This window comes from Nothobranchius furzeri, chromosome 8, assembly GCF_043380555.1.
Source record: "Nothobranchius furzeri strain GRZ-AD chromosome 8, NfurGRZ-RIMD1, whole genome shotgun sequence".
NCBI lineage: Eukaryota > Metazoa > Chordata > Actinopteri > Cyprinodontiformes > Nothobranchiidae > Nothobranchius > Nothobranchius furzeri.
Genome location: NC_091748.1, coordinates 39,974,383 through 39,990,365, shown reverse-complemented (window position 1 = coordinate 39,990,365; position 15,983 = coordinate 39,974,383). Strand labels below are relative to the sequence as shown.

The 15,983-nt window shown below is 47.2% G+C and overlaps 2 protein-coding genes across 3 annotated transcripts in view; both read left to right on the top strand.

The window, feature by feature from the left end:
* The window catches only part of lnx1 (ligand of numb-protein X 1), a 76,833-nt gene that overhangs the window by 46,487 nt on the left and 14,363 nt on the right, over positions 1-15,983 (top strand). The window lies entirely within an intron of this gene.
* The window catches only part of LOC107395839 (uncharacterized), a 30,443-nt gene that overhangs the window by 7,025 nt on the left and 7,435 nt on the right, over positions 1-15,983 (top strand). The window contains exons 6-7 of the mRNA XM_070554022.1: positions 230-331; positions 893-994. Of these exons, the coding sequence (XP_070410123.1) occupies positions 230-331; positions 893-994 (204 nt within the window). The remainder of the gene's footprint in view (positions 1-229; positions 332-892; positions 995-15,983) is intronic.

Here is a 15,983-nt window from a genome sequence, read left to right as displayed (position 1 = left end):
CATTATTGTATACCGTCTGAGCTTTTACATGTTTTGAATCAATATTTTGATTCATCCACTGTGAACTCCTGGAATCGTCATGAGAGCTGCTCATTACCAGTAGTCCAGAAGGCCACGCCATGTTCTCAGTTGTCGTTCTGTGCTGCTGTTTCACACTTAGATGATCTTTTTTGCCTTTGGAAGTCTCTTCATATAGTTCTGAGTCTTTTGTCTGTTATCTATATTTCAGATGAAAGGCCTTCAGACTCCTGCTGCAGCAGAAGAGAATGAGGCCAGCCCTGTTCCTCAGATGCTTAATGATGGACCAATCCCAGATGAGACCTACACACAGGTAAGAGTACATTCAAACACCTTCATCTGTGCTGACATGTATGTGGTGTTGTTCTACTACTAAAATGGACCAATGCTCATGTGGCTGTATGGTAGTCAGGTGAACCTATTGGGTGGGGAAGGCCAGGTAATGTCACACACACCGTCATGTTTCCAGTCATGTTCTTATGGGGTCCTTCCATCTTCCAAACACATTTCTATCTGGAGTCTCTCCTTTACACACTTGTATGTCTCTAGTCTGACCCAAGTGGGGCCCTTCCGTCCAGTTCTTCTTGTAGATGTTTTTAGTGCACTATGGTAACACCAGACATGACCTCAGCTGTGATTTTAACATTCATTATTGTATACCGTCTGAGCTTTTACATGTTTTGAATCAATATTTTGATTCAACCACTGTGAACTCCTGGAATCGTCATGAGAGCTGCTCATTACCAGTAGTCCAGAAGGCCACGCCATGTTCTCAGTTGTCGTTCTGTGCTGCTGTTTCACACTTAGATGATCTTTTTTGCCTTTGGAAGTCTCTTCATATAGTTCTGAGTCTTGTCTGTTATCTATATTTCAGATGAAAGGCCTTCAGACTCCTGCTGCAGCAGAAGAGAATGAGGCCAGCCCTGTTCCTCAGATGCTTAATGATGGACCAATCCCAGATGAGACCTACACACAGGTAAGAGTACATTCAAACACCTTCTTCTGTGCTGACATGTATGTGGGGTTGTTCTACTACTAAAATGGACCAATGCTCATGTGGCTGTATGGTAGTCAGGTGAACCTATTGGGTGGGGAAGGCCAGGTAATGTCACACACACCGTCATGTTTCCAGTCATGTTCTTATGGGGTCCTTCCATCTTCCAAACACATTTCTATCTGGAGTCTCTCCTTTACACACTCGTATGTCTAGTCTGACCCAAGTGGGGCCCTTCCGTCCAGTTCTTCTTGTAGATGTTTTTAGTGCACTATGGTAACACCAGACATGACCTCAGCTGTGATTTTAACATTCATAATTGTATACCGTCTGAGCTTTTACATTTTTAAACCAATATTTTGATTCATCCACTGTGAATGCCGCATCCAGTTTAAGGTCTTAACTATTGTTTACAATGCCCTAAATGGTCCAGCTCCCGCTTCCCTGTCAGAACTGCTCAAGCCATATGTACCATCCAGAAGCCTAAGATCGGCAGATCACCTGCTCTTTTGCACCCAGAGATGAAATATAAATCCAGTGGGGAGCGGGCCTACGTGTTTGCTGCCCTCAAACTTTAGAATGCTCTTCACCTCAGTGTTCGACAGGCCCCGTCACTGTGTCGGTTCAAGTCAGTGCCGAAGGCCTATTTTTATCATTAACTTTGATCAATGATCAGGCTGTTAGCGTTTTAGTCTGTGGTGTCTTCCCTGTTGACATGTGCTTACCTTTTAGTATGTTTTTTTTAAATATTTTTAGTCATGACCTTGTTTTTACTCGTTATTTTTTTAATCTTTTAATTCTTTTAATTTATTATCCCTTTTATCCTTTATAATTTTTTTCAATCTTGTTTGTTATTTCGGGGTTCTTTTTCTATCTTCGTTCGGTGTTTCACTATGGGAATCGCCCTGGCGTGACCAACTACGGAAGCTCCATTGACATCACGTCTGTCCCTGACAGACTGGTAGCGCCGTGCCCAGGCTCCGCCCACCCAGTATATACACGGCCAACCAACCCCTCCTACTCATTCTCGCTTTCTCGCTTTCTTCCCGTGAGAAACTACACTTTGCTCCCTCAGCGATTTTCAGGCTGTCTTTGGTCAGCTGCTTAACTGTTCCCAGGCGTACCATCAGGATCCGTCGCCGAACGCAGTCCCAATGCAGTCTGGATTAGAGCTGAGTAAGTGTTTCTAAATCACTTGGCACACTTTGCTAGGAACCATTACCGCGTCACGGCGAACTGCTCCCGCGGCTACTCGGTTGTCATTGACGGAGTAGTATTAGCGAGTGTGGCTCAAGCTAACGCGTTGTTGCGAGCTTGTCCTGTTCTTATTTAGCATTTACTCGCTAATGAGCTATTTTGTTGCAGCTAACGTGTCACGACGAGTTGTCCTACATATAAAATATAGCTATAGTTGCAGACTTACACCTGCTAACTAGCTTGCTAACGCTTTTTCAGGCTAATCTGTCACGACCAGTCGGTTTTTCAGCTATGGCTTCCACCCCTACCCAGACGGAAGGGTCGGAACCAAAGGCTAAAGAGGCTGCATCCCGCCTGTGCCCGGCATCATGTGGGGCTTCTATTTCAGGCAGGGACCCTCATCCTATTGTCATAGTGTGCATGGGTGCTGCTCACGCCCAGGCATCGCTGGCTAACCCGCAGACATGCCCTCACTGCTCCTCCATGCCAGAGAAAAAGGAGGCTTAGAGTGGCAGTGGCTAACAGCCAGAACCCAGGCCTCGGCTTGGCCACACCTGTGATGCAGGTGACAACCATCAGCCGCGAGCCTCCACAAGTTGGGCAGATATGATGGAGGAGGAGCCCCCGCTACCACTTCTGTTCGAGGGACTGGTTGACAGTGGGCTGCTCGATGCGGGTGATGACCTCCTCTATTTGGACATGGACGAGGAGGAAGAGGATTCCACCTTCCCGGCTCAACACTCTAGGCCACCTAGCGGCACTGGGGTGGCATCACAGGGGGACACCGACATGTACGAGGTTTGCAGGCGAGCAGCTGCAAAGCTCAACATTCAGCGGCCGGCAGCCCAAGGGGCAGAAGGGGTGGGACGAGACCTGTATGAGGCTTCCACTGTCCTCCGCTCCACCCAAGTGTTACTGGTCTAGCTCATTTAAAAGCAAACTCCCCACCAAGGGATACTCCAAACTGGAGGTGCATGGGATGGGGGAATTGGGGCTGGCCGAACCCCCAACTGTGGAGCCTTCAGTGGCATACCACCTTCACCCCAACCGCAGATCCGTGTCAGCGTCATCCAGCATCTCTCTCCCATCTAAAACGGATCGTCTCACGGCATCCATTTTTCAGAGGATGCACACATATGCTGGCCAATCTGTGTGTTCCCTCAATGCAGTTACTCTCTTGTCAGCTTATCAAGGAGAAATCCTGGAGGAAATGGGTCGTCAGCTGGACTCTTGGGCGCCTAACCCGGCTTTATGGGATGAAATCTGTGTGGTGAATGATCTCATCCTGCACTCTACTAGAGGAGCAGTCCAGGGCTGTGGGCGTGTGATGGGTTTGGCTGTTTCAGGTGAGAGAGCCTTGTGGCTAAACTTGTCAGGCCTAGGTGACAGCCAGAAAGCTGATGTCATGGATGCAGCATATGACCCTGTCAAAGGTCTCTTTGGCCCGCCCTGGAGAAGATGACTGAGACAAGCACCCGCAGGAAGGTGAGGCCCTCAATCTCTGCTTGCCTCGTAAACATAACCCTCAGCCACCTCAGGCACCCAAGCCTGGGTTTGCAGCAGCTGCCCCAGCGGCAAAGGGTCAACAGGGTGGGGCTAGACCACAGCGATCGGCAGGTGGTCAGCCAAACAAGGCGGAGAACCCTCGCCCATGGGGGAAGCACTCTTTCGCAGCAGCAGCCGCGAGGAACCGCCCGTCTCACCCCAGCGAGGGCAAGAGGAAGAAGTCATCCTAGCTGCTCTTGCTTCTCCTCTCCAGAAGAAGAGGAGGTTTTCAGAGGTACAAACAGACCTCTGTGTTCAGGGTTCAGACACTCCTGTGGTTCCCGGTCCAGCAGGAGTGGCGAGTGTGTGGAGCAGAAAACGCAGTGTCACCAAACACTTTTCATGAGCATGCAGTTAGTGTCACCAAGCACTTTGTTCCCAGATGTGTGCAGAAATGTTCAGGGGGGTCATTTAAAAATAAAGACGGCTTTTCTGCAGCCAGGCGTTCAGTCAAGGGCAGACAGCTCCCCAGCAGAGGGCCCTCTCACTCTTCCCACAGGTCGAGTCAAGGCTGCTCAGGTGACGGAGATGACGTCACCCAACAGCGGCTTGCTTTCGGCGCGGGCCAAGAGGTGGCGCGCATGCGCAGTTCCCTCGTGGGTTCTGATGACAGTTTGTTGGGGTTACAGGCTTCAGTTTGCCTCAAAACCTCCCTGTTTCAATGGGATAATAACGTCAGTGGCAAGAGAGGATTCGGCGCATATCCTGGAAAACGAAATCGCTTCACTGTTGAACAAAAAAAGCGATCAGGATGGTGCCGAGCGACGAGGCCCACCAGGGTTTTTATTCGCTCTACTTCCTTGTTCCAAAGAAGGACGGGAAATCTCTCCGTCCCATACTCGACCTGCATGTGTTAAACAAACACTTACGCAAGTACACTTTCAGAATGTTGACTCACAAAACACTCTGCCGTTCCATCTGCCCAGGAGATTTGTTTGTCACAATTGACCTTGCGGATGCCTATTTTCACATCTCTATTTATCCTCTACACAGGAAATTTCTCAGGTTTGCCTATCGGGGCACAGCCTACGAGTTTCAAACCATCCCGTTCGGGCTGTCATTACCATCGAGGGTTTTCACCAAGTGTGTGGAGGCAGCGCTGTCCTCACTGAGGACTCGCGAGATCAGAATTTTCTCTCACATAGACAATTATCTGATTTGCGCTCCCTCCCGGGAGCAAGCAGCCAGCGACGCGCTGGTGGTGTTGAGCCATCTGACCGACCTGGGATTGAAAATAAACTGGACAAAGAGCAGTTTATTCCCCAGACAATGCACAGAATATCTGGGTCTTAAGATAAACTCTCTCTCTTATCGCGTTTCGCTGTCAGAAGAGGATTGCGTCCTTCACACAGTGTGTCGCACGTTTTCAGTTAGGATACCGTGCGTCGTACAGACTTTGCCTGCGCCTTCTCGGCCTCATGGCGTCAATGATTTCTGTGGTGCGACTGGGGCTTCTTATGATGAGAGATGTTCAGTGGTGGGTGAGGTTGTTAAGACTATGCTCCCACCGTCATCTCCACCGCAGAGTGAAGATAACTCCGGCGTGCATGTCAGCTCTCCAGCCTTGGAGAGACTGAACAGTTCTCACAACTGGGGTTCCGCTGGGGGCGGTGGTGTCCAGAGTTACCATGACGACGGACGCGTCTCTTACAGGTTGGGGGGCCACCTTGATGGGGAGAGCAGTGAACAGCGTTTGGTCACGCAGTTTGAAACAGGTTCACATAAATGTGCTGGAACTCCTAGCAGTGTTTCTGGCCTTAAAGCACTTCCTGCCCTACTTAAGGGACCGTCATGTCTTAGTGAAGACAGACAACACCACAGTGGTAGCTTATATCAACCGTCAGGGCGGGACACGCACCCTACAGCTGCACTCACTGGCCAAGGAAATAATTGTGTGGTGCAGCTCCAGACTCCTCTCAGTCCGCGCAACACATGTGGCGGGCAGCTTGAACAGAGGGGCAGACCTTCTGTCCAGAGGAAATCCTCTGTACAGAGAATGGAAACTCCACCCCAAGGTGGTGCACCAAATATGGCTGAGATTCGGTCAGGTTACCGTAGATCTCTTCACCTCGTGGGAAAGCGTCCACTGCCCACTCTTCTTCTCCCTGACAGACGCGGACGCGCCTCTGTGAGTTGACGCATTGGCTCACCAGTGGCCAAGAGTGCTGCTGTACGCGTTTACTCCTCTCAGTCTGATTTCCTCCATTCTAATAAGAGTGAGGGAACAGGGCCTGTCTTTGATCTTGGTGGCTCAGTTGTGGCCATCCAAGCCATGGGTGGCTTAAATAATCCAGATGCTTTGGGACGAACCCTGGCCCCTGCCTGTCCGCAGGAATCTCCTGTCCCAAGCCAGGGGAGAGATTTATCACCCTCACCCAGATCGCTTGTCTCTGTGGGCCTGGCCCGTGAGAGGTGGAGCCTGAGCGTGGCAGGCCTGCCCCCAAGTGTCATTGACACCATTCAAAACGCTAGGGCCCCCTCAACTCGCTCTCTTTACAGCTGTAAATGGAGGGTTTTTGAGTTGTGGTGTGAAGAGAAACGTGTCATCCCATTTCAGTGTTCGGTGGTGGATGTACTCTGTTTTTTGTAGAGTCTGATGGACAAAGTTATAGCTTTCTCCACTATTAAGGTGTATCTAGCTGCAATTTATGCATGCCATGTGGGGTTTGGTGACAAACCGGTGGGGCAACACCCATTAGTGAGTCGCTTCATGATGGGTGCTCGCCGTAAGCTACCAGTCTTTAGACCACTGGTACCACTGTGTGACTTCTCTCTAGTTCTGGAGGCCCTCTGTCATCATCCTTTTGAACCTATAGATGGGGCTGGATTGAAATTTCTCTCTTTAAAAACTGCGCTGCTCTTAGCTTTAACTACAGCAAAGAGAGTGAGTGACATTCAGGCATGGTCAGTCAGTCCCTCGTGTTTACGGTGGGCCCCTGGCTACACTAAAGTGTGTCTGCGGCCCAATCCAGCTTTTGTGCCTAAAGTAATGGAGTTGTCTTATAGTTGCTCCCCTGTGGAGCTGCTGGCTTTTCATCCACCTCCTTTTTCCTCAGCAGAAGAGCAGAAGCTTAATTGGCGCCCATGAGTGTCTGTGTGTCTGCTAGGCTCCTGATCTGTTTTGGTTAGTTGTTGTTTTTTATTGTTTTTTCTCTATCTGGTGCGGATTCCCTGCTAACATATGGTCGAGACTTACTATTGTCGATCAGGTCCGCGATGATCAACCTCCAGAACTCCGATACCGGACCCGCTTTCCCACCGCCTCTGGAACCTGGCGTTAACCCAGGTGTCGGCCCTTTGTTACCTGTGGGCCTGCCCCGGAGACCATGGAAGAGGAAACGGGGGAAGAGAGCTGGCTTCTTCGTTCAGCTCCGAAAGATCCCGAGAGGTGAAGCTCTTCCCGATCGCTGCTCCGTGGCTGTGTTGTGGCGGATCCAACAGAAACTCAGCGGAGTTGGGCTGATCTCGCTGCTCAATGGTGCCCGTGATGCAGGACGCTACCTAAAGGTAAAAAACCTCCGCGGGTGTAGCCTGGAGTCGCTACGTAGCTTAGCCCGCCAGCCGACCGCCATTATGGAGCCTGCGGTACACACATCGCCAGATTTCTCTGCGAAAACGACGTTAATTAACGCGCGCTCCATCGCTAACAAGTCTCACTTACTAAACGATCTGTTCTGCACTGAAAAATAAAACTTTTTGTGGATTTCTGAGTCGTGGCAGCGTGAAAATGACGTCACTCATCTCCGTGAGCTCTGTCCCCAAGACTGCTCTTTCTTCTCTGCTCCACGGACCACAGGCCGCGGTGGAGGAACAGCTGTTATCTTTAAGAAACACTTTTCGTGCCAAATTATATCCTCAAACTCCTACAGCTCATTCGAGATGATCATGATTAAAATTGGTCGAGTTCAACCAGTTTATGGAATTCTGGTCTATCGCCCACCTGGATCTACTTCATCCTTCCTTTCTGACTTTCAGGATCTCCTATCTTCAACTATTAAACTAGACAGGATAATCATTGTTGGAGATTTCAACATCCACGCTGAGGATCTATCTAACTGCTCCACTAGGGAGTTCCTAAACATGATGAACTCTTTTAACTTCTCTCAACACGTGTCTGGTCCCACTCAGTGAGCAGGCCACACCCTGGATCTGGTCTTTTCCTACGGACTACTTGTTGATAAACTGCAGATACATGATGTTGTGTTCAGTGACCATGAGTCAGTTTCTTTTCATATTAACCTAAATTCTGAATCTCCTTTACCAGTCTCTGCTAAGCAAAGACGTATTATCAACAGTTCTACCATTTTAAATTTCTCCTCCCTCTTTGACTTTGTACCTCCTTCCTCTGATGACGTAGAGCTCCTTACAAACTCATTTAATGATCACTGCCTCAAAATTCTGGATCAGGTCGCCCCTTACAAAACCAGCCGCAGTTCCAGTGCCTCCAGTTCTCCCTGGCTGCACTGTTAAAAAAATCCGTAAATTTAGGGGTCCCTTTACCGTGGATTTGCTACGGATTCGCTCCGTTTTGCGAAATACGGAAAGTTTGCTGTTGCGCACGCGCATGCACAACAGCAAATTTTCTCCCCCAGCCAGAATATTCCGACGCCATTACTTTCAGTGCGGTCAGTGCCTACCTAAATTTCTGCAAGTCACAAGGAAAGTTGGAAACAGGTTGGTCGTGTGGAATGAGAATGGAGTGCCACCTTGTTCCCTCTCGTACATTAAATTGGCATCGATAGGCAGTTGGTAGTGGTGTGAACAACCAGATTCTTGAACTTAGACGCTCCTGTAGAAAAGCGGAACAACGGTGGAAGAGGACAGGTGTAGTTGTTCATCGCGAATATTTTAAAGAACTTCTAGAGTCATACAACAAAGGTGTAGAAAATTCCAGGTCTTCTTTCTTCAGCAACCTCATATGTCAAAATAAGAATAATCCTAATGTTTTGTTTCATACCATCTCCAGCATCGTGTGTTCTCCTCCGCAGCAGGCTCAGCTTTCTTCAGCTGATGACTGTAACACCTTTCTCCACTTTTTTGCCAACAAAGTGCTGAATCTGAGATCCAGCATTCCACCAGCTCCCCACCCCCCCACCCTCAGGAGGGGAGGCCCCCCAGTGCTCCGAGTCTTTCACCTCCTTCTCCCCAATTACACTAAATGACTTAGCCTCAATAATCAGTCAGATGAAGCTCTCATCATGCTCATCAGACATCTTACCTCTCTCTGTCTTAGTCGGGTCCCTTGCCTCTATCAGTCCATCTCTGTTGACTATGAGTGCGTTTACATGCAGCCATTAACCCTTTTAAAACCCGAATATTCACAATAACCCGGTTCCGCACGGCCATGTAAACACAGCCAAAAACCCGGATATGCTCATAACCGGGTTTTTAAAAACCTGGTTACTACACCTGGGGTAACCCTTCTCTAACCCAAATGTTTGGTCGTGTAAACGCATATCGGGATATGCCCATCAATGCGTGTGTTCTGCGCATGCTCTGTTCGCAAGGAATCTTGGTCTTTTGAGTAGCGAGACGTCTTGTATGCGCCAGAACACCAGAAGTAAACAACAAGTTGGGAGCAACATGGCGAGTCGCGGCACAGCACCACACTTTGAGTGACGAGGAAACTAAAGCGCAAACAAATGCGGTCACTATCTCTTCCGAACTGGGAAACATGTTGTTTTCACGGATACCAGAACAAGAAGAACCGGAAATGACGCATATTGCGTCTGGACGTAGTCCATACGTCCTGACGCTACCCCAACGTCCGCATTTAAATGGGGTTATGCAAGTTAGAGGTAACTCTTTCTATTTATGCTTCTAAACGGGTTATTCTGATCAACTCAGAAACCCGAATACCGACCTTAACCTGATCATAACCCGGATATTGGCTGCATGTAAACATAGTCTATGATCAACAGCTCACTGAGCCAAGGCTGTGTTCCATCTTACTTTAAAAATGCAGTAGTTACTCCTCTCTTAAAGAAACTCAACCTTGACGCCAGCTCCACCAGTAACTTTAGGCCCATTTCTAAGCTACCTTTTTTCAGTAAAGTACTTGAGAAGCTTGTGGAAACCCAACTCAGATCCTGGTTTTCCAAGTCAAAGATCTCTGACCCCTTCCAATCTGGCTTTCTGAAGCAGCACTCAACCGAGACTGCTCTAGTAAGGGTGCATAATGACCTCCTGATGGCTGCTGATGCTGGGAAATGTTCTGTCATGGTCCTGCTTGACCTCAGTGCAGCTTTTGACACTGTAGACCACAACGTACTACTAAACAGGTTAAATGCCCTGGCTGGGATTTCAGGTTCTGCTCTAGACTGGCTCTCTTCCTATCTCACAAACAGAACATTCACAGTGAAGTCGGAAACCTTCTCTTCAGACACTGCCTCTCTAACATGCGGGGTTCCACAAGGTTCAGTTCTAGGTAGGGATGGGTACCTTTGACATTTGAATCGATCCGGTACTAATTCCCGGTACCTACGAGTCGATACCGGTACTTAACGGTACCAATTTTCGATACTTTTGAGTGTTTATTATTTTAATTCTCTTTTATAATTAAATATATATTTTTCTCAATATATAACCATATTTGGTAAATATCACAATAAATAACATACAAGTTTGTATTTTAACATCGTCCTTGTAGTTTTATAAGCTGATAATTAAACTGAAGCAAACATCTTTACTGTGAACTAAATTTACTGTGTATCTTCATTCCTTTTGCCGTCCTTTTTCATTTGATTTTTCCTACTGGGAAGTTAGAATTTCCGAGGAGAAAGCGAACGCACCATTAGCTGATAACAACGGTGGCAATGGAAGCTAACATATCAAGCTAACGTTATCTTTAACAGTTTATTTAGCTGCTGGAGCAGATTAAAACGATGATGCCTCAAACTTAGATCGTTGTCACTGGTTTTACCTTCACCCAATCACCCGTCGCATTTAGTAAAGTAAAGCCAAACTTTAGAGCGCGTTCATGTTCTTCTAGTCAGAAATTCGGAGTTCCGAGGAGAAAGCGAACGCACCATTAGCGAAACGGAAGCTAACAAATCAAGGTAACGTTATCTTAAACATTTTATTTACCTACTGGAGCAGATTAAGATGAGGATGTCTCACTTAGATCGTTGTCTGTCGCTAGTTTCATCACCCAGTTACCCATCACATTTAGTGAAGTGGACCCAAGCTTTAGCGTGCGTTCTTTCTACCATGCTTGCTCTGTTTACAACGGGCTCGCAGGGACCGGCGACATAACGCTCTTGCGCATGCGCAACTGTCTTGGCAGTACCGAAACGAGGCACCGTTTGAAATGACGTGAATCGGTGTTCGGTCGGTACTATGGAATTCGGTCGGTACCTTAAAAAGTACCGAATTCGGTACTCATCCCTAGTTCTAGGGCCTCTACTATTCGCATTCTATATTCTTCCCCTAGCTGGCATCATTCAGTCTTTCCCAGACATCTCCTACCACATCTACGCTGACGATATACAGCTCTATATGTCCTTCATGCCACACCAGTTGGACAGGCTGGCCACCCTTGTACTCTGCCTGACCCAGATCAGTAACTGGCTGTCCAGCAACTTTCTTGTTCTAAATGCCAACAAGACAGAGACCCTGATCTCTGCACCCCCGGAACTTCAACCAAAAATCGAGCAGGAAATTTCCTCCTTTTGCCCTTCAGCCAAGGCCAACATTAGAAACCTGGGAGTTATTTTTGATCCAGTTTTAAGTTTAGACTCACACGTCAAAACCATCTCCCGCTCTTGTTTCTTCCAACTGAGAAACATTTCAAAAGTCCGTAAACTGGTTTCTACTGCAGATCTGGAAAAAATAATCCATGCCTTTGTGTCATCACGCTTAGACTACTGCAACGCTCTTTTTACTGGTCTCAGCAAAACCTCCCTGTCACGCCTTCAAGCCATCCAAAATGCAGCAGCCAGACTCCTAACCAAATCCAGCAGACGAGCTCACATCACCCCAGTTTTACAGTCCCTCCACTGGCTCCCGGTAGAATATAGAATTCAGTTTAAAGTTTTAGTGCTGACCTATAGAGCTCTTAACAACCAGGCTCCAAGCTACCTATCTGAGCTTTTATCCCCACACACCACTTCACGGAACCTCCGATCCACATCTGAAAACCTCCTGGCTGTTCCTCGAACCAGACTAAAAACCAAAGGGGACAGGGCCTTTCAGTCTATTGCCCCCAGACTTTGGAACAGTCTGCCTTCAAATCTCCATCTCTTGAAATCTGTAGAGGTCTTCAAAAAACATCTTAAAACTCACCTTTTCATCCAGGCTTTTCCCCGCTAAATATTCTAAAAGATGGCTTTGTTCTTGTTCACACCTTGACTTTGTTTTTACTCCTGATTTTGGTTACTATTGTCACTGCTATTGTTTTTATGATGTTTTTATTGGTTAGAGGTATTTGCCCTGATTTTACTCATGTTGTACAGCGCTTTGTGATTTATATCTGTGAAAGGCGCTCTATAAATAAACTTTACTTACTTACTTACTTACTTACTTCATTGTCTCTGCCCTGTTCGAGCTTTAAGGGCTTATATGGACAGGACTGCTGGTCTCAGAAAATCAGACCAGTTGTTTGTTTCTTGGGCCATGGCCCATAAAGGCAAACCTGTGTCTTGCGAGAGACTGGCACACTGGATTGTAGAAGCGATCAGCCTTTCATATAGGTGTAAGGGTGCTGAACCCCCTCTGGGGGGTGAGGGCTCATTCTACAAGGAGCATGGCTACATCTTGGGCCCTGTTTCGTGGGGTGTCAGTCCAGGATATTTGTGCAGTAGCTAGCTGGGCCACGCCGCTGACTTTTGTGCGGTTTTACAGGCTGGATGTGTCTCATCCTTCACTGGCGCATTCAGTGCTGGAGGCAGGATGCACAACATCTGCTTAGTGGTTAAGCAGAGTTTTTGCTGCAGCTCGCTTCGGGATGGATATGCAATCCGGGAGTGGGCCATATCTCGCATAGTGAAACACCGAACGAATTTAGAAAAAGAACATAGGGTTACGTTATGTAAACCCCGGTTCTTTGATAACAGTGAGGTGTTTCACCAACAATTCCCTTCTTGCATTAATGGTAAGAAATCATCCGAATGAGTAAGAGGGGTTGGTTGCCCATGTATATACTGGGTGAGCGGAGCCTGGGCACTGCGCAACCAGTCTGTCAGGGACAGACGTGATGTCATTGGATCTTCCGTAGTTGGTCACGCCAGGGCGATTCCCATAGTGAAACACCTCACTCTGTTATCAAAGAACCGGGGTTTATATAATGTAACCCTACGTTTCCTTCTTTTTTACTACAGTACAGCACTTTGGACAGCTGTCTTGCTGTTTTTAAATGTGCTTTACAAATAAACATGGTATGGTATGGTATGCCTGCTGGTGGTCGTTGGAGGGACCGGTAGCGCATATGTATGGCAGACTCGCTTCTGTCAGTGTGCCCCTGGGCAGCTGTGGCTACAATGTAGCTCATCACCACCAGGGTGTGAATGTGTGTGAGAATGATTGATTGTGTTGTAAAGCATCTTGTGGGGTTCCAGGACTCTAGAAGACACAATATCATATACAGGCCATTTACCATTCAATTTCGGTCCCATCCCCCTCCATTCTCAAGGATTGTGGAAATGACACTGACTTCATCGGACCACTTCTTCACCCTCCAGTCAGAATTGAAGGAGCTCCTGTCAAAGGAAGCCATCTCGAGGGGTCCAAAAATTGAGGTGAATTTGGGGTTCTATTCCCGCAATTTCCTTGTTACAAAAAAAGGCCAGAAGTGTCAGACTCATCCACGATCTGTTCCTGTTCAACTTTACCGCTTCATAGCGGAAAAGCGCTTCCGCATGATCACCATGAGACAGTTTTAGAGTTACGTTCGTCCAGGCAACTGGTTAACTTCTATCGACCTGAGGGACACATATTTCCATATTCCAGTGGTCCCGAAACACAGGAAATTCCTGCGTTTGTCCTTCAACAGAGTCCAATATCAGTACAACAGACTCCTGTTCAGTTACTCCCTCTCTCCCTGCACCTTCTAGAGTTGTCTAGAGACATTGCTTCAGCCATTACGCACGGTGGGCTTGATGGTTCTTTTTATCTGGATTATCTGCTCCTTCTGGCTCCCTCAGAGTCCGACGTGGAATCACAGATGAGAACGCTAACAGAACATCTAATCACGTTAGGATGTTCGGTTTCTCCATAAATTGGGAGAAAAGTTCTGTGATCCCATCACAGCTGATCACCATTTTGGGCATAAAGCTGAACTCCAGCATCATGAGAGCCTACCTCTCCCAGTCTCAACACACGTAATCAGCCACATGCAACCTCGCCACACTGTGACAGCTCTTACAGTGATGAAGCTGCTTGGCTTGATGGCTGCAGGCCATATAGCAGTTCCTCTTGGTTTGCAACATATGACACGCATCCAATGCTGGTTCAGATATCTCAAGATAACCTGCTGCATCACAAACAACATATGCTGCCCATTCCTCTCTCAGTAAAACGAGATCTGGAGCACTGGGGGAACCCCGACATCTTGATGCTTGGAGTCTCTCTTGGTCGTGCAATGTCACATGTTTCTATTTTCACGTATGCATTCCCGTTAGGATGGGGGCATACATGCTTGTCCCATTCAGTGGGCGGCCAGGGCATCACAGCCTTATCCGGACTCTTACAGGTTTTAAGAAGTAAAAAACCCATACATGAATACAAATTGTAAGAATTTAAAAGCATGGCAAAAGCTCATAGGCTAGGTTCTAACTGCTACCCATAACACAGACATTTCACAAGCAAGAAAATACCTGCGATATTATGATACAGCACATCTTGAATGCATGAGCTCTGGGATGAAAAGTAGCTGAGGTCGCTTCTACATGCCAACATTTTTCCTTCCCAGTCTTTCTAATAGCGTTTGTGGGTCTGGGATTGTCACTCCATGAAATGTCAAAAGCTGGTATAATCAGCCTTAACTACGCCACTTATTTCGTCAAAACAATTAGTAGTTTCTGCACTGTAGCTGCATACGCTAGTGCACTTAGTTCTTTCACAGGCAGCCCTCTAAGGCGAATATGTTTTCAGTTCATCAACTTTCCACTGTTCAAATCATAAATTTTGCCGCTTTCCCTATCTATATGTATGTTCGCTTCTGTCAGTTTAGGGTCCAAAACACCAGAATGCATTGCGCACAACGCAGTACCGAAATGGCTTATTGGGGGGTCACAATCATCAAGCCACACACTTGGCAGGTAATGTTGGCAGTACAGCGCATTCAAATGTGTTATGCAACTGATCATTTGGGGCAGTGATACGCCTATGCTGCCGCCAGAAAACTTGTCCCCAGTTTCACACTGGAAGCATCAGTGGCACAAAACGACAGCGAAACGGTTTACTCGCAAACTTCAAAGCGGTCCTTTTCACACCGGGAGAGTCTAGGCAGCAGCACGTCTTCCTCGCTGTGCTCTTCACTGGACGCGTGGTGGCAAAAACTAATAGCACATGGCTTCCTGCATCATAACTGTCGGTGTATCTATGATAAATTATTAGTTGTACCTGTATTGGTTGGAAAAATCTTTCCAAACTATTCTCCTTTATGCTTCCTGTGAAGGCAGAGCCATCTTCTTGTTCGGTGCAGTATTGCTGTAGCTTTGACAGATCATTTGCTGCTGTGGCCCCCAGACTCTGGAACTCTCTCCCCCTGAGCCTGAGATCAGTGGACTCAGTGGTCTCCTTCAAAAAGCAGCTGAAGACTCACTTGTTCAAGCTGGCTTTTGTATGACCTTCTTCACCACTCTCTCTTTATTCTGCTCTCCCCACCTATTCCACCTTCCTCAGGATCCACTGATTTCCCTCTTTCCTAGTCACACTCTCTCTTTCCTAACATTTTTTCTTTTAAGTTGCAATTGCCTATTCTTGCTCATTTTAAATATATTTAAAACATTTTCTAAGTGCTTTTTTATATTTGTACAATTTTTTATATTTTTTGTTTTCGTTTTTGTGAAGCGCCTCATGATTTTTATCTTGAGAGGCGCTATAGAAATGATATTTTCTTCTTGTTCTTCAACAGAGTGGGAAAAAATCTCACCACAGCATAGACTTTAGTCGCTGGAGCCTGCTAGTAAGGGGGTGTATATATAAAGCTAATGACGTTAACATGATAGGCGGTATTATTAAGAAAGGACGTGCGAACATCACCGCTGCTGCTGCGTTGAAATTCACTAGT